We start from the raw sequence: 20,651 nt of genomic DNA on the forward strand, positions 1-20,651 counted from the left end.
AATTAAAATACAAAATTAGTAAACTATATTATACAGTACTAATTTAAAATGCAATTAATATAACATTTTGAAATATATAATATTATCAATAAAAATATCTATAATGATAAAACGATTTTTTAAAATGCATATCTTGTGCTGACTTTTTATAAACGGTTTTAGTATTTAAAAACCATAATAATTCAATTATAAATAAAATAATTGATGTGACAATTCCCACACTAAACGCTAGGATAGCGCTATCCAATTGAGCTAAAAATATAGGCAAAAAACTTTTATCTTTTGAATCCAATTTGTCATCACTTGTTATAAATGATTTGTCGCCAAATTCTTTCGATAAAATTCTCATTTCATTTGCTTTCCAAAAGTCTATAAATCCGGATATTTTTATTCTTTTAATACTATAATAATATAAAATACAATAAAATATTAAATCTTTATATTATTTATATTTTACTATTTTTTGTTTTGTTTTATAAGTTTAAACATTACATACAAATCATTGATTAATTTATAATATTGAAAGTCAGTTCTCATGGGAACAGCCCAGATATCTTTGAATAGTATGGCGTCGTCGATATCTTTTGGCATAAAATAATTTTCAGCCCCAAAACTAAACATATTATAAACTAATAATTCTCTAAATGTTATGTACGCTCTGTCGATGTCTTTTTGTTTAATCATTTTAATAGCATTGCTATCATCTGTTATACCAATTAGTCCGACTGCGAGGGACTTTTCAATTGCTAATCTTGAGTTCTGTAATATTTTAAAGATAATTATAAATTATTTTTTAGTTATTATAATATCAATATAATAACTAAACTTACTTTAATCATATTATAGTAAGCATCCTCTTGATTAGCCATTACTTGTATTTTATTTTGTAAGTGCAATGACACAAGTTTTTCAATTGTATCGATAGTTGTCGGAGAAGACATTAAGGAATATATACGTCCGCTATAGGCTGAGGTCAGTATTAGACACGACAAAAGCCAACCCGTGAGTAGCTCTCGTAGATAATCAGGAACTATGGCTAAGTTGTAGGTTTGTCTCAATAAAATGCAAATAACACCCCATTTAAATGTGTGCTCCCGTTTAGGCCGAAAATAATGCATCAAATGAATAGCTAATATCACAATTATAAACGATATCATAATACAAATCCAAATGTAATCATCAAACGGTTCAACAATTAAAGACATTATTGGTTTGGGTATAGGTTTGCGTGTAATAAATGTTACACTTGTTATGTAATGAGACTCAGAAAAGACTGTCACTTCTTGACGCTCTTTAGTTATACTGATTCCTGATATCCCAAAGTCTGCTTCCTTTTAATATTTATTAAAATATAACATTAAGTAAAAATCAAAATTATAATATCAATACCTTATTAACTAATTTGCCGATTAAACCGGTCCATGTTTTGTTAGGCAATTGTTGACCTACTGTATCACAAATCACTAGTTTATATGTAAAGTTAAGATATTTGCTCATCAAATGTAACATTTCGACTTCAATTCCCCGATCCATAACCAATTTGGTCGTATCATTAATATAAACAAATGGTCTGATCTATGTTTTTATAAAGTTTATAAACAATTATCAACTAATAAAATATTTAAGTAAAATTACTATAAATTATACACCAAATATTAATTACTACTCACCTCAGCTGTTGCTACAATAAAATGATACATTTGTGAAGTTATTTTTAAAATAGTAAAAAAAGTATTTATACAAATTTTGTTAAATCTTTTAACATTAATAAAGTTAGTAAATAACTATTTTATGATTATGTTTCATATTAGTCAAATATAAATCACAGTATAATAATATGATTATACATTGATTTAATAATAACTATAATCAACTGAATACTAAATGATATTTTTCATAAAAAATTTGCATCAATTATAATAATTATCATAAACTATAACTAACTTAATTCCGTTTAACAAATATTATAATTTATTTCTCAAAGTGTTTTAATATTAAAATGATATTAATATTTAATTTGAATAATGTGACTAATATATAATTTAATAAAATAGTTGTATAAAAATATCTTATTATATAAAATCGATATTGGTTTTTTAATGTCATTTAAATACATGTAAATTTATTATTAAAACAATACAATTATTATGAGGGTTAAAAAGCAAAACMTTTACATATAATTCACTACTAAAATATGCATTAAATAAATTATAAGTATTGAATATATATAACTTTACACACATTTTTAGTATTTTTAACTTAATTATTATTCTTCGTTTATTAATAATTTGAAATTAGAGATAAAAATTGGTTTATAACTTAATAGATAATAATTTTAGAAATTTATAGATAATGTCATTTATTACTCTATATTTATGTAATACATTTACATTCCATATATAACAATATAAGTTATGATATTTATATTGATATAAAAACAAACAAAATTAATAATATRTCGCATAAATTAGTAACTCCTTTATTGAGWWGAAGCTACCGATCCCTACCCTATTGGTAGAGTTTTTCAGTCGAAATGAATTAACGAAAACATTTGTTTAAACGGTTAGGCCATATGACATGTAAACATCACATCTCAAAATCGGTAAAGACTTAAGTTTTGAAAAGTATTGACAAAAGTTTACCCTAAATGGGATTTGAACCCACTACCTACAAACAAGCAGTCTATTGATTGACATACACTCTGAACCAAATATTTTTATAATAAACTAATTCTAAACTAAAACAAATTATAGATATAATAAAACCAAAAAAAATCATAACTAAAGTACTCATTATTTGGTTTAAGTTAATTGGACTAAAACTATGATTATTACTATCGTTTTCTTCATTATGAACGCCAATGAAATCGATTGAAATATTTCTCATTTCTATTGCTTTCCAATAGTCCAAAAGTCCGGCTCTTTTTACAGTTGATATACTATTTGTAAAAAATACAATATAAATAGTAAATAAGTTTTATTTATTAATTTATATTTATTTTGCTGTAAAATCATATATTGTATGAATAAAATAGATATTTAATTGACAATGTATTAGATAAAAATTTTTGGTGAATCGCCAAACGGTTACTGTTTCAACTCAATACTTGAATCCTCATTCAGCGACTGTCCTCTCAAAAAGACAGTAGCTTTTGTCACTTACTTAATATATAAGGAAARGGAGTTTAAAGTCAATAAAACAGTAATTAGCATACATTTGATTGACTGGATCTGTCAAATGAGATCCTTTGGTCAAAGCAATGGTAAGAATATCCATAAAAATGGTCGACTCATCTGTTTCTGGAGGCAAATGAAAGAGCTGTTTACCGGACCCATACATTAGTGCAATGATTGCCTCTCGAAATGATATAAACGCCAAATCGTGTCGACTTTGTTTGACTTTTTCAATGCCCTCCTCATTGCTGGTCACACCAGTCATGTCCTTCGCTAATATTTTTCCGATACCTGTAGTGGATCTCTGTGTATAAAAATACAACTTAATTAATACTTTTGATTTACAAATAAGACTTTATTACTTGTATCATCTGATAGTAAGCACTTGTATTTTTAACCAATACATGTATTTTACGGTTTGACTGTGCGATTGCCAACTCTTCAACAGTATTGATAGTCTGAGCTCTCGTTGGGAAAGACATGAGACCATACATACATCCGCTATAACTGGATGTCAATACCAAAGACGCCAAAAGCCAACTTAATATCATTAGTTTGATATTATCAGAGACTTTAACCAAATCAGACTGTTGTCGGAGTCCAATACAAATGATCATCCATTTGATCCCACTTTGACGTGAGTGACACATGTAATGATAACCAATAAATTCAATTAAATACATTAATATTATCATTACAATCATAGCGATAATAATAGACATCCAAATATAGTCGTCAAACGGTTCAATAATGAGTGTCAACACTGTTTTAGGGATGGGTTTGCTTGTGATAAATGTAACTCCGGTTATAACATGAGAATCACTTAAATCGGATATTTCTCGGCGCTCTTCAGTCAAACTAATGCCAGCCATACCTATATCTACACTCTTTTAATATTAAAAAAATATATTATATTTTGAATTAATCTATTTATTAATTACACATTTTTAAAAATACCTTATTAGCAATCATACCAAACAATTCACTCCACGAGTTATTTTGTTTGACACCGAGATTATTACATTTAATTAGTTTATACGTAAAATTCAAGTAATGGCTCATCAGATTTAGCAAATGAAATTCAATGCCTTTTTCCATAATCCAAGTTTTATTAATTTGTTGTAAATATACAAACGGTGGCATCTAATTGTACAGTAATTTAATTAATTATTATTATTATATATATATAAATAATTAATTAATTTTTTATTTACATGAGCACTTGCAACTGTATAAATTACCATATTATTTATTTATTGAATTATTATAAATTTATTTAAAGCTGTAAATTGTATCACTATTTAAGATCAAAATATTTTATAATAAAATTTTTAAAACTTTAATTCAGTAGTAAATAATACATGTGTCAAACTGCAAATACCATATACTGTTTACAGTATAAATTTATATATAAAGCATATTAAATATTAATGTTTTTTAGACACATATAATGTTTACTAAATTGTTAGAAATCAAATTCTTGAATTTACTTTTCAAATATATAATTATTTTTAATGTTTATGTTTTTTGTTATAAAATTATCAACAAAATTGTAAAAAGTTCGTTATATAGAATCTATAAGTGTGTGTCTGTTTATATAATTTTATTTGTAATTTTTTTAATTTTGTAATATTAATATATTTAGATACAAAATTTAAAACTTTTTTTTAAAAAAGTAATGCAATCACTCTTAAATACTAACTGATTGTTAGCAATGCATTGCATGTGTCAGAGATTTAAAAGAATATTATTATTATAATACAGATTATTGTTAGAAATGAATTTGTGAACTATTTATATGACTTATAAATTAGTGATTTTATGTTAAAAATTGTAGATAGTTTATAAAAATTTAAAACAACTAAATTTACTTTTTTAAAGTTTATTATGGCAATGCTATCTAAGATTTTCAACTGGTTTTATTATTAATACAATTTTTTGTCAATAATAATGATATATTTGTAATACAATTTCATTTTGTATACATATTTGTAAATTACAAGATAATACCTGTATTTAAATAACATTAAGTTAAAACAATATACGATTGATTTGACAACAGTATAAATCTAATATATTTTTTAATAAATTATTTATTGGATAAAACTTAAGTTTCAAAAAGTATTATTTTCAAAATTTATTACAATTAATATTAATTTTATTGAATAATTGAGAAAATGCATTATGAATTGAAAGTATAAATTATAATTTTAATTATTAAATTATTAATATTATTAATCATTATGATTTTATATATAAGTTTCAAATTTGAACTTCTATTTTAATTTTTTAAAACTAAAAGACATGATTTTAATTGTGCCGCAGTTTGTTGTCAGTTGACGTAAAAGTTTGTCGGTTAGGAAACAAAAATTTGCAAAAATTGCAATTATTATTATTTATTTGTAATTAATTTTATACTTTTAATTAAAAAACAACAGTTTATATGAAAGCTTTATGTAGTCTATAACAATATTATCATAAATTTAGACAAATAGTTTTACTCACTATATAAAGCTTGCATATAATTGGGTTCAAATGGCTATAGCTTATGACTACAACTTATAAATAATAGCATTTGTTTTATACAGTATTTAATAACTATACAATATTACACACTATAAAATAACTTTAACATATTGCTTAGATATATTGATTAGAAAAATAAATGTTATTACGGGAATTGTAGAAAAAATAAGTGATTTTTATTTTTATTATATTATTTTCAATGTAATTGCTTAAGAGTTTTTCTATTATTTTTTGATACTATTTTATATTTTAGTAAAAAAAATAATTAGGTCTATAAGTAAAACTGAAAACCAAGTGATGGACTCTAATGGTACCAATGCTGACACTAAAGTGGTTAAGCCATACAAACTTGAGTTGGTTTGGCGTAACATTATTTTGATGGCTATAATACATATCTCGGGACTCTATGGCGCCTATTTGACAATCAGAGGAGTAAAAGTACAAACAGTTATATTTACATATGTTATCGCTTTAATGTCTTCAATGGGTATTCAGGTAAACACATAAGCATTTGTTTGTCTGTTTAATAAAAAAATTGTTGAATAAATATCTTTTTACTTTATGACAGTGTGGGGCACATAGACTATGGTGTCACCGAACATATAAAGCCAAACTACCGCTTCAAATCATATTAATGGTATTACAGACATTGGCCCTTCAAAATGATATCTTTGAGTGGAGTCGAGACCATCGACTTCACCACAAATACTCTGACACTGACGCCGATCCTCATAACTCTCAGAGAGGATTTTTCTTTTCACACGTCGGTTGGTTGCTCTGCAAAAAGCACCCGGAGGTCAAAGAAAGAGGAAAAACACTTGATATGACTGATTTGGCAAAAGACCCGTTGGTTCGCTTTCAACGAGCTTTTTATATACCATTATTGGGACTAATATGGGCTGCATTTCCCACATATATACCATACCTGCTATGGGGTGAATCCCTATGGAATTCATGGTTTATTTGTGTAATGCTTCGTTATGCTGCCACTCTTAACCTAACCTGGTGTGTCAATAGTGCCGCTCATATGTGGGGCATGAAGGTGGGTGCTCTGTAATTATTCATATATATATATATATATATATAATTGTTTTGATTAATTTCAATAACATTTTCTAGCCCTACGATAAAGATATAGTGCCGGTTGAGGCTCATATGAGACACTATCTGATGGGTGAGGGTTTCCATAATTATCACCACGCATTTCCATGGTTTGTTTTATTTGTATTATATTATATTAATTATTATATTATATTTTATTAATTATTTAAAATTATCTAAAAACAGGGATTACTCGGCCAGTGAATTGGGTCCATGGGATGCCTTTAATCCGGCCACAGCTTTCATCGATATGTTTGCATCTATTGGTTGGGCATATGATTTGAAAAAGGCATCGAAAGAGATTGTTGAGAGCAGACAAAAACGTGTCGGAGATGTCGGATATAACCACAGGTCGTTGTTTATTGAGATGTTGACCGGTATTAGTGTTTTGTTTGCACCGATTTGGATATATGTCTTCGTTAAACAATTTGATATATGGGTTCTACCACTCTGTTTGTTCATTGCTTATAAATTTAAATAATATTTGTCAAACAATTTTTATTATAAATCTAACAAATTTGAAATTATTACAAACTATTTGTTAATTAAATTTATTATTTTAAATGAGTGTTGATATATGTATGATATGTATGTTTTAAAAATTATTTATGTTTGTATATATTTTTATAAATAAGCTTTAGTTTTATAATGTAAACATTTATTTAATAAATCATTAATAATGTAAACATTTTTCTTCTCGGAAATTAATTTTAATCACTTTGTTTCTAATGATTTATACTGTATTATAATTTATTATTTTTATTGTACTTACAATTTGACTTTTTCATAAATACATGTATTTAAATGCCATTTATAATATAACAATTCAATTATTATAATAAATATTGTAGTGATTGAGCCAAAAATGATAAAAATAATAGCACTTTTCAATTGGTTAACATTAATTGAATGATAATCCTCTGGCATTTTATTTTCATAAGTGCTTAAAATATTAAAAGTGTAAAAATCATTTGACATTTTCCTAAACTCTAGTGCTTTCCAATAGTCGACAATTCCTCCCTTTGCGACACAAGATATATACTTTAGTATAAAAATAAATAATAAGTTTAAAGAAAAATATTTTTCAAACATGTTATAAATAAAATATATTATTTGAAATTATTTATTAATATAAAACATACAACTTATTGACATTTGATTTGTATTGAAAGACTTTACGCATAGGTATCGCCAGTATATCCATAAAAAGTGTGGACTCATCCGTGTCTTTAGGCAAATGAAATCGTTGACCGCCCGACTCATACATACGATATATTAATGATTCACGAAATGACAGTAACGCCAGTTCCTCATCACTTGATATCAATTGTTTTATACCTTCATTAGTATTTTCAACATCTATTAGACGTTCAAATAGTTTTTTCCGACACTAGTAGAGGACTTCTATATTAAATAATTAAATTGTTTTTATTATATAAATAATTATTATAAACTATTTTTGTAATAAATTAGATGATTATGCATAATATAAATACATTTGTATAAAATTTTAACACAAATTATATAATGCAATGTCTGTAAAAACATAAATATATATCTGTATATAAAGATTACACTTTATGTACATATCATTTTTAACAATTTTATAAAAACATTACTATCACTATATTTTTATTACAATTTAATAATTTGTAACAAAAAAATTATAAAAATTTTAAATAAGTATAAATATATTTGAAAAAATATTTATCTAAAATTAAATGTTTCTAAAACTCATTTCTTTTTTATATTAAAAAAAATAAATACTAATGTATTTATGCTATAATATTATCAAATAATTTATTAAAAATCTTTGTATACAGTATACTGTATAGTCTATAATGCATAAGTTTGTTGATTTAATTACAAAGTAATTGATTTTATTTGTGTTAAATAAAAATGAGACAAATGTCATGTCCATACCTCCAGCATATTATAATAAGCACCACTTTGTGTAGTCATCACTTGTATTTCATTTGCTGACTGTGCGTCAGCCAACTCCTCCACTGAATTAATGGTTTTGATTGTTGAGGGGAAAGACATCATAGACTTAGAACTTTCCGCTATAACTGGACGTCAATACAAGGCATGCCATTAACCAATTGATGATTAAATATCTTAATTGTTTAGGTATATCAACACTACCGCACTGTTGCTTAAACACTGCACCGGTAACTGTCTATTGAATGGTATCAAAACTATTATTAGTTTTGTCAATTAATTTAAATATATGAATAATAAATATTATGATATTAAGTGTGCTATTATTATACTGATCCACACAAATACATCAAACGGTTCAATAATAAGAGTGATAATTGGTTGAGCTTTAGGTTTTCGGGTCATAAATGTAACTCCAGTTAAGACATGTGTTTGGAAAAGTCGATTGATTGCCACCGTTCCTCTGTTATCGATACACCTCCTACTGCTATATCTTATAAATTAAAACTTAAACAATAAATTATTCAATTTATTATAATAAATATCTAAAAATGTTTTGATAATGTTGTTATCTATATATTTTTTGAATAATTATTTTCAAAAAATTCAAATATCCCATGAGTTTTGACCAATTTCTTTAATAGTTTTTTATATTATATAATTATATTATTGAAGCGTCAAATTAAATCAATTTTATTCACACAAAAAAAATGTATCACATATTTAATTATATCTCACAACACGATACATATATTAACAATTTATAGTGAAAATTTCTTGTCATTATAAATCATTGCATTAAAATATGATATAATATAAAAATTTTGTGTAGGTTTGACCACAGTCTAGAAAATTACTTGTCATTTATCTATCATTTTTCAATTTTTACTCGTTTATCATTATATAATTGATATGTTGTCAAATTATAAACTAATATAATTTATGTGAGATTTTTATAAACAATTAATTTTTCAAAAAAGTGTTTTTGTTTTTATGGTTTTATGGTTTTAAATATATAAATACATATGAGTTTCTCTTAAGTTTTATCAACAATAATCTCTATCTATTTATATTGTCGTTTATAAGTTTTTAAAAAAATATTAAATTGAGATAATACTTATTTTTTACATATGTTTTCATCGATTAGTTTAAATATCCGCCTAAGATAACGTGTTATTTGAATATTTATAACTTATTTGTGTGTATTTTGTAATAAATATAAAAAATATTTAAATAATTGAACAACAAATTTAAAAATTATGATACAATACCGCGATAAAGTATCCAGGTAGTGGTAGTGCCATTTATTTTATTTAAATAAGTAAATGGAGGTTTCTATTTGTAATTTTTTTTAATTATAACTATAATAAAAATAAAAATTGAATATATTTACATGTGATGCTGCATTAATTAATACTGAATTATATATTTACCTGCAATTCTAATAAATACAGTAAAATAAATAATTAAATTTTGTTATTATTTCACAATAACATTATTTGTATTTATTATAATAGTTTGTATAAATTATAAAAACATTATTCATTTACGAGAGCTATAAATGAGAACTAAAGTATAGAGACTTTTAAGCGGTGTTTAAAATAATTATATAAATAGTTTTGAGTTTCATTATAGTAATTGGTGTAAAACTAATTAAATATCTGTCAATTATAACGATTAAATGTTAGAGTGAAAAGTTATCAATTTATCGATTAAATTGGAAAATTTCACTCAATCGTAATTATTAATTTAAATATTTTAAATAAATTTTATATATAATTATATTATAATATTAATAGACACGTTTTTGTTGTCAGTTAATTTAAACTCAGTATTAAACTATTTAAATTAAATTATAAATTAAAATAATTATTAAATAAATCAATAGTTAATGAGTTCTATTAATACAAACTTGTATTCTTTGATAATTTTGAATTAGTTGAAAAATTGCAAAAATATATAATAAATCTCAAATATAATTTTTAATAATTTGCTATTATATTTATTTTGAATCAATAGATGTTAGTTAAGCGATTGATGTAATTTATAAATACTTTATAATACTATAAGTAGGTATTTTAAATATTAACATAATAATTATTAAGCAACTTGTGATAAGTTTTTTAATGTTTGTATATTTTATGAAAACAGATTATGTTATATAATAATTCTATAATAGGAAAATACACTCAAATTAAATATAATAATTTTATAAATTATTATTGATATTTATCATTTTAATACTCAATAGTAACCATAATAATATTATAAATATTAAAGATATTAAATTTACAATAAAATTTAATTAAAATTGAGTAAATATAGTCAACTAAAAACAGTTATGATAAATATTAAATTTTAATAACTCTTTTTTATTATTTTGAAATAAAAAAGATACACCATATCGTATAAGAAATATTGTAAGCATTTAATATAAAATTCATTAAATTACAAAAGTAATGTAATTTTAGCAAAATATAATCATCATTTGAATATTTAATTTTGCTAATACATTACAATACTTTTATTACTTCATATAATACTGTATTTATTAAATCTATATTTTATTTATATGAAAACTATTAATATTTAATTTATATTATTGTATAATTTAATATCGCAATAAAAAGATATTAAATATTGATTTTATAATGAATTTACATCTATTAGTATTTATGAAAATATAAAAATTATTTGTTATTATCTTTAAAAAATTAATAGATATATTTTTGATTAAATATTATGTCAATTGCTGCATATAATATATTGAAATAATAATTATTAAAGTTTATAATTATAGTTTTAATATAGTTTTGTAAGACTTAAATAATTTGTGTATTAATATAATTATGAATATATTGTTGATTATAATAAAAGCAAAATTTAAATTTTTTATATACAGAGTACAGTATATACTTATAATATATTTAAAAAGTCATTTGAATGAACTATACAATTATGATCTCAATTTAAATTTCATTTTCAATGGCGTCGAAGGTTTGCAAACAATAGATAATTCAAGTTTTACGTCTTCCCGTTTGACCAGCGATTCAATGCTATATTTGCGGAAAAGTTGTCCTAAAAAAGCCTTTTCCTCGAGCATAGCATACTTTTGTCCGATACAATTGCGCGGACCGGCACTGAACGGTGCGTAAGCATATGGATGTCTTTTGGCAACTAAGTCCACATCAAATCTTTGCGGATCAAACACCTCAGGATCGGGAAAATATTTGGGATCCCTGTGCATAGCAGTCAATGGCACATAACATGTCATACCTCCGGGAATGACACATCCATCGCTTAATTGAAAAGATTTCTCAATTTGTCGGCCAATGAGTTGAATGGGAGGATAAAGGCGAAGACCTTCACGTATACATTGATCTAAATATTTCATTTGTCTGATGTCTTCAACGGTTATTTCGCGATCTATATCGCCATTAAATATATCATCCAATTCTTCGTGTATTTGTTTCTAATAAAGTAATTTAAACAAAAAATAATTGAGTGATAATTTAAATCTAAATTTATATCAAACCTGAACGTCTGAATTTAAACCAATCAATAGTAGTGTAAACATTAGTGAACTCGAGGTAGTGTCGTGTCCGCCAAACATAAAGGTATCAACTTCTGAACGTATGTCCAATTCGGTCATCACATCCGGATGTTTGAGATGATAATGAAGAAGTAGATCCATAAAAACCAGACGACGTTTTGATCCAATAGTATTCATAACTTTATCAATGATCTCTTCTCGTGTTATGTCCGAAGACTTATCAAAATTATTAATTTTCTCTAAAATTTCTGCTTTTTTCTCTTTGATTACCTTTAGATAAGATATAGAAAAATATACACCAAATGTTAAGCAATTAAAAATATATTATTATTATTACTGATTCAGTAAAGTCGTGCAAAACTTTTAGCCATTGCGTAAACTTTTGGCCCATTCGTGTCCTGTAAAAGATAAAGTCTGACCAAAGCCACGGCTTAATAAACCGTATGATTGATACGGCAAACATGCGTTGAATTGCCCGCACATAGTCTGAGTTAGGGCTGGTCTGTGCTCTGACTGTTGATCCCATTGCTGTTTCTATAATAATAATAATTAAAATAATAATAATTAATTATTATTACTAAATAAGCAACTTTTGAATTTATTTGTTATTAAATCGCCGATAACTGCTTACCACATATAGCGTCTAATGTATAGTTTGTAATCAATGGTCGTATATCATCAACTATACCATCATTTTCAGCAATTTGTTTGTCAATCAAAAACATCATAATATTTTGTTGATTTATAATAATTGGCAAAAAATTTTCTAGTATTTGAAAATGAAATCCTGGACTTAACAACTTTCTGCTGGTTCTCCACTGATTACCAGTGCTTTACAATAGATAGTAAACAAATTAAATGTTAAAATTTATAAATTAAAATTTTAAGATTTAATTTAAAAATTCTACCTGGTCAGTAGGCCATATCCTAACCATGGCCTCAAATATTTATATTCATGAGCTTTGGTTATATTTGCTTTAGTTGAAAGCAATTTCTATAAAAAATATTACTTGATTAATATTTTATATAATATAAAATAAATTTTTTTTAATATAAACAATTTATAAATACCATTTAAATTTTGATTAGAAATATATTGATTATTATTTAGTGATAATATTAGTACAAACCTCGGCATTTGTAGCATTAGTTATAACAATAACTGGATTGAAAGGACCCAACCAGAGTCGGAAAACACCTGATTTGTGATACTGGGCTGCTATTGATAATAGTGCCTCATATGTATCTATTGTAGATATCATACAATATTATATATTAAAACAATTAATCAAAGTATTTAAATATTTTATACCTTGAAACCATGTTGCTTTAGATTTTGAGTATCTATAAAATATATCCAAATTTCCAATTAATAAAAAGTTAATTTTTGGTCCAGGTATTTTATTAATTTGTTTAAAATATTTTATAAATTTTACAATAAAAAATGATATTAACAAATAGAATATTACTTTAAGAAATAATGTTAAATATGTTTTTACTATGTATTGCATATTTAATATATTGTTTCATGTATTTATTAGTTTTTAAAATAAAAATGTATAATAAAAAAATATTGTAATAAAATAAAAAATCAAATGTCAGTAAAAAATTAAAAAAAAATAACACTAAATTTTTATGTTTTCTCAGCATTTAAATACACTATAAATTTATTTTATAAGGGAATTTTTAAAACTTTTTTTTACGCATTATAACCGTTATTTAATGATAAAGTAAACATCTATTTAACTTAATTATAGTGTATTATTTTTTGAATAATAATAATATTAATAAATAAATTAATTTTTTATACTAAATTAATTATCTAAGATTTTTTTTACAGGAATTTAATACAAGTACATCACAATTATAAATGTAATAATATTTAAAAATATTTAGGCAAATAAAAAAAGTTAACAAATAAAATTTTTATCTTAAATTTAAAAATAAGCATTGTATATTACAATGTGTAAAATACAATTAAATTTTTAATTTAAATAATAAATGATATTTTGATTAATTGTTAAATACTTAGTATTATTTTTGTGGATTTAAAAAAAAAAATTTTTATTAAATGCAATTAATGACCTGTAATAACTTGTAAATTATATATTATTTATTCATTATATGATACTAAAAAAATAATTATTATTTTAATGATATAATAATTAACAATCCAATTAAAAATATCAAAATAATCTAATAATTAAACAAATAATTGTATGTTATGTATTTGCAGAAAATTCTAGTAACTATTTGTTATTAATAATAATAATATATTTTAAAAAATAGATTATTATTTAGTTTAGTAAAATTTTCCATTACGTCAAATTACATTATGTAACAATTCCCAAAAAATTGAACAATTTAATTATTATTAGATATTTATATAAACTTGTACATTTTATTATTAATTCATAATATTTTATAGTAAGATGATGTATAGACTCACATGTATAACATGTTTACAAAATATTATTTTATTTTTGATAAATTGATTTATGAAATTTAAAGCATGACAAATTATATATCATATTTATGTAATAATTGATATATTAATTTATAATACAACAGTATATTAAATCTTTATATAAGAAATGATGATAAGTAACTTATATATAAATATTGGAAAATAAATTTTTTAAATAAATTATTTTCCTATTTCTATAAAACTATTAATAACTCTATTAAAATTTTACTATATTATACTGTAAATATCAGATTTCAATATTAAAAGCTGATTTAATATAAAATTTTATAAAGCAATTGATAATAGCATTTCCATAACAAACTTCAAGATTTATATGGTTACTACAAATTCTATTTCAGTAAATTAAACAAAATAACAAATAAAAACATTTTACTAACTGTGACAATGATTTACCGATTTTATATTTTTTTCAAAATTTTAATCAAAGTAATAAAAATTTAAAAAATTACGATTACTTATTTACTTATTTTGTTTATTAATAAAAATATTACTAATAATAGTTAGTTATTATTAATAACTATATGTATGTTATAAAAAACAAAATTGACATAGGGATTCAATATACAGAAATTTCTTTTTTTTTTGTAAGTTTCTAGAAATTTCTCAATTATTTTAATCTATTTATTTTACTCAAATAATATAAAATTTATAAAATTATATTTACAACATTTACTTGAACTTCGTGTAAAATATTACTCATATTAATACAATAACATTAGATTTAATAAGTATTTGAAAATAATAATATTTTTAATAAAATGTAATAATTAATTTCGAATAATAGAAATATAAGTAAATATATTTGATAAATAATAAACTAAATTTTGTAACACATAGAAAATATTTTTTCCATTAATTTTTGTTTAATAATAACTCATTTATCCTAGTTTTAATTTAATCAAATTAAATAATAAATAACAAATAATAAGTATTTTTAAAAAATCATTTATGTCATGAACATATAACAATATTGTTAAAATTATTCATTATATTTCATTTGAATAATAATTTTTTATGTCATCACTATTTAATTAAAAGCTCACTTTACTTGAAATGAAAAATTAATTTATATAAAAGCATTTTTTAAGTATTGCTATTATAACTGACACAACAGAAACACAATTTCAATGTAAAAATAATCGATTCCTATTACAAACACACGAACTTGTTGTATATATACTTATATTTGACTGTATATTTCAATGCTAAACTTATTTATTCAAAAAAATATGTTTATGTATGACCTATGCAAACAATATTTCAAATAACTCTAAAATATTACTATACTTACAAATCAATATAAATTATTTAATGCAAGTTTTCTCAGGTTTAATGCAAGTTTTATTTGTTGTATTTTTTATATAAAAATTTCACTCAAATATTATATAAAATATTTTGCAACTATTTCTAAAAAATCAATAATATTTTAAAAATATTTAAATAATATTTAATTAAATTTATACATTAAACACATTTATTTAAATTATATCATATAATATACGTAAATCTTAGTTAAATAAGTAAAAATGAAATTGTGATTCATTCAAATTTATAAATATACTGTTTATTATTTATAGTATAAAGTATATACGATATTATAACTAAAGCTGTATATATAGTATAGTATTTCTAACTGTTTATTATAAAAATATATTTTTAATTAATTTTTGAAAATAACACATTTGCATACATTATTGAAGAAAGCAATAAAATATTATATAACTTAATACATTAATTGTATTTATATTTAAGATACAAAATATATTTTTATATAAATTATGTATTTATATATAAAATATAATTATTTAACGCTTATATTAAATTTCTATCTAATTATTAATTACTATATAATATATTAATATATAATATTATTAATTAGCATATACAGTACAGTAGAACATTGTGAATAAGTATTGAATAAATTTCAATATAATATTTATGTTTAGTTATATAAAAAATATATTACAGAAAACATTTTTATATTTATATAGAAATATTATTCAGTATAACATTCATTGAATAAATTATATTAGTCTCTCATTAGTCAAAATTAAAGTGTCAAATAATAATATTAATATACAGTATATTAAAATAAATAGTTTTTGTTATTAATAAATATAATATTACTATTAAACTTAAGATATCATATCAAATTTAGTAGTTGTAAAAATATAAAATTGATAAAATAGTTGAACTGATAGAACTAAATGTAAATTTATTTAATAAATTAAATTAAGATATAATAAATTATTTTATATTTAGATTATTAGAAATTTTAAATAAAGCTTTAATAATGTTACTAAACTTAAAATAAATTTATTTGATTGGATGACATAAAATTGTATTAAGAAACTAAGACATTGTTAATTTTATAGATTATCGATAACATCACTTAGTGTTTAAATTTTAATTTTAAAAAATACTTAAAATGCAAAAAAAATAATTATTTATTTATAAGAATGCAATACTGATATTCTTGACTAAATGTGTTTTGAAAATGTGTTTAAATTAATTTCAATAATGATAATAAATAAATATAAATTTCTAAAATAATATTTAAGATACAGTATATAATGTGTTAAATTATTATGGCTATATAAATTTATAATAATTGATGAAAATTAGAAAACATATTTTATTAATATTATAATTGGTATTTATTAGTTTTTTAGTATTTTAGATTTTTTATTTAAAGTTATTTGTATCCAATAGTTAGACAAAACTCAGATTTAATTATATTGTATAACGAGACTTATTAAGGATTAATATAATAAAAAGAAAAAATATCTTTAATTAAAAATTATATGTTTTCTAATTATTTTTTTACTATTTATATTTTGTACAATAAAAACATATAATGTGTAACATTTAATTAATGAAATACAGTATATTTATATTATTGATAAATTGAATTGCTTTTGATTTAGTATTGCAGAGCATAAACTATAATAACTGAAAATAAATGCAGAATTTGTTTCATAAATTAAAAAATAAACTAAAGTAAAAAATTTGTATCAGAGATAAATAGATTTACAGCAATTTTATAAAGTGAAAAATCTTGTAGTAAATACTGTATTTATATCAATAGAATATATTATACAATATATTTAAATATATAACACTAATTTATAATATTTATCTAAAATTTTGAATACATATTTTTTAAATTTTTGTGTATATTAAATATTTTTATTACTTCACAGAAAAATCCACAATTGTTTTATTACAAACAATAGTCAAAATGACAAAATTCCATTAAATTTGTAATAATTAATATGTTTATAATTGATGATTAATTTAATAGTTAAAATATATTTTATCATTTTGACGCTCCTTATAAATTTATAAGTTTAATAAATATTATGAAAATAATATTTTCTTTTATATTTATTCATATATTTATATTATTATAACTTATATAATACTATAAAATAAACCTAAAGAATCTATAGTATAGAGTAGTGTAACACTAATAGTGTTACAACTTTTGCTTAAACCCCAGTCATATCACGTCTTGCAAGATCTGCTCGTCTTATATAAAATACTAATTATAACATCTTTATAAATTGTGTACAAATTGTGTATAAATTGTGTATAAATTGTGTACAAATTGTGTATAAATTGTGTATAAATTGTGTATAAATTGTGTATAAATTGTGTATAAATTGTGTATAAATTGTGTATAAATTGTGTATAAATTGTGTATAAATTGTGTATAAATTGTGTATAAATTGTGTATAAATTGTGTATAAATTTTGTATAAATTGTTTATATTTAATTTATTAAGTTGTTATTAATTATTATGATTATTATTTATTAAAAAATATATTTAAAATAGTAATTTTTAATTAATAATTTTTTTTGATGTTTTTGCTGTTTTTTAAACAAGACGATACAAGATGTTGTTTTACACCACTAGTATAGCTCATACATTATTACATAAAGTTTTATATACATATCATATAATATTTTGTTACACTCTCTAACTGAAAGATAATTTTTTATTCAGACATTTTTCAAGCAGTTTATACAGTATTTATTAAAAAAAAATATTACATTTTGTATATATACAGTAATTTATAATTATTTTACATTATCTTTATTTTTGATAAAATATACTATTTTTGTTTACCATTTATTTTGTTTAGTATTATATTGTATTTTTTAAATATATAATAATAATAATAATTTTGAATGCCTTTTAATATTGAATAATTTTAATAATTGAAGTTAAATGCCGAAATAAATAAGAAATATGATTTTATTTTATAATACATGATTTAGATTATTTATATAATTGATTAAATATTAATCATTGCCATTACATTGATTTGTGTGTGTTGGACACACTATACAATATATACCATATATACTGTACTAATATTAAAAGGTCAAATGTGATGCTCAAATTTTATACAAATAATATATATATATATATATATATAAGATTGTATAATATAATATTTTTATTTTGTCACTAATTTTTTTATACATTTATAATTTTATTTGCTCATTAAGCAAATAAAATATTGCAATTTTTAAATTAATGCTTATTATATAAATATTTTACTTGTTGTATTACATTATAACCAGTAAACCAAATAATAAAAATAGAAAAATCAATGTAAATAAAATTTATTATATATTATATAAATAAAATTACATCAATTATTCATAATTATGATTATTAAAAAAATATAATATGCTTATAGAAATATTATATTACAAAATTTTATATATCATACATTTATAATATATATTAAGTAATGCTTAAAAAATTATAATCATTTTAAACTGTATGTTTTGCAAAAAAATATTATATATAAAATATTTAAATACAAAGTACAAAAAATTATTTTTTATCTGCTAATATTATTACGGCATAAGATAAAAAATCTATACATTTATATTATAATAAATGATAAAATTTATAAAAATTATATTATATGAGATTAATAGTTAAAAACAAAATTATTTGCTTTCATTTTTTAAATTTTTGACAAAATAAAAATTTTTGTCGTCCCCGTGGGTTTCGATGAGATTATTATTATGTGACAATAATATGTGTTGTTTTATACCTTTTTTTAACCAATGTATATATCCACATAAGTTGCACTTGTATACCTTATCGTTTGAACCTTGAATTTAAATTTTTTAAATTAAATAAATAAATATAAGATATAAATTATATCTATATATTAGTATATATAAAATATGTATTAATATTTAAATTAAATAAATAAATATAAATTATGTAATAAAATAAAAATAAGTAATCATACCTTCATTATCTGAGTTTGGAGGCGTTTCAATTGTTGGGATGGGTGTATCATTAATACCATTATTAATAGTTATATTCTCATAACTATTTTGAGTATTCACATCAACTGTATTCATTTCAGGAACAATATTAAAATTTTCATAAATGAAAATTATTATTATTATTATTATCATATTTTGTTAATTTAAATTGCAAATTTTTGAATAAAAATATTTTAAATTATAGTAAATTAAATTTTTGCTTTTTTATATAATTAATCAAGGTCATTAAATATTCTAGAACATTCTAATTGTTTACAACAAATAAAAGTTTTGTTTTTTTAGAAAAGTCCATATAATTTTAAGATTAATAATTATGTAATGTTCTCTTCTATCATGTTTTATTTTTTGTTGTTGATTATAATATAAATCTATTGAATTAATTATTCAATAGATTAATTCATAATAAATAATAAAAAATTATATTTTAAAATAATAAAATATTATTAATTAATAAAATTTGATTAATTATTTAATATTATTTAAATTTAAAATGTTTAAATTAATATTTAATATTTTTATAAATTAATTTTATTATCTTTTTTAGTAT

At 21.3% G+C, this 20,651-nt stretch overlaps 2 protein-coding genes across 2 annotated transcripts; one reads left to right on the top strand and one right to left on the bottom strand.

Annotated features, from left to right (window-relative positions):
- The first annotated feature begins 5,974 nt into the window (after positions 1-5,974).
- LOC128953700 (acyl-CoA Delta(11) desaturase-like) lies at positions 5,975-7,295 on the top strand. The gene is made up of 4 exons (XM_054299217.1): positions 5,975-6,194; positions 6,268-6,741; positions 6,819-6,910; positions 6,987-7,295. The coding sequence occupies exons 1-4, from the start codon at positions 5,997-5,999 to the stop codon at positions 7,279-7,281; spliced, it is 1,059 nt and encodes a 352-aa protein (XP_054155192.1). The 5' UTR covers positions 5,975-5,996; the 3' UTR covers positions 7,282-7,295.
- A 4,402-nt stretch (positions 7,296-11,697) lies between these two features.
- LOC128953786 (cytochrome P450 4V2-like) lies at positions 11,698-20,179 on the bottom strand. The gene is made up of 8 exons (XM_054299307.1): positions 20,065-20,179; positions 13,615-13,638; positions 13,425-13,540; positions 13,203-13,288; positions 12,926-13,125; positions 12,632-12,828; positions 12,277-12,564; positions 11,698-12,213 (listed from the first exon to the last, which is right to left on the bottom strand). Exons 1-8 carry the CDS (start codon positions 20,177-20,179, stop codon positions 11,698-11,700), a joined length of 1,542 nt encoding a protein of 513 aa, XP_054155282.1.
- Between the last annotated feature and the right edge of the window lie 472 nt (positions 20,180-20,651).

The sequence above is a fragment of the Oppia nitens genome, unplaced genomic scaffold (assembly GCF_028296485.1).
Source record: "Oppia nitens isolate AA-2021 unplaced genomic scaffold, nextdenovo-longstitch-racon4-pilon3 scaffold23_pilon_pilon_pilon, whole genome shotgun sequence".
Classification (NCBI taxonomy): Eukaryota; Metazoa; Arthropoda; class Arachnida; order Sarcoptiformes; family Oppiidae; genus Oppia; species Oppia nitens.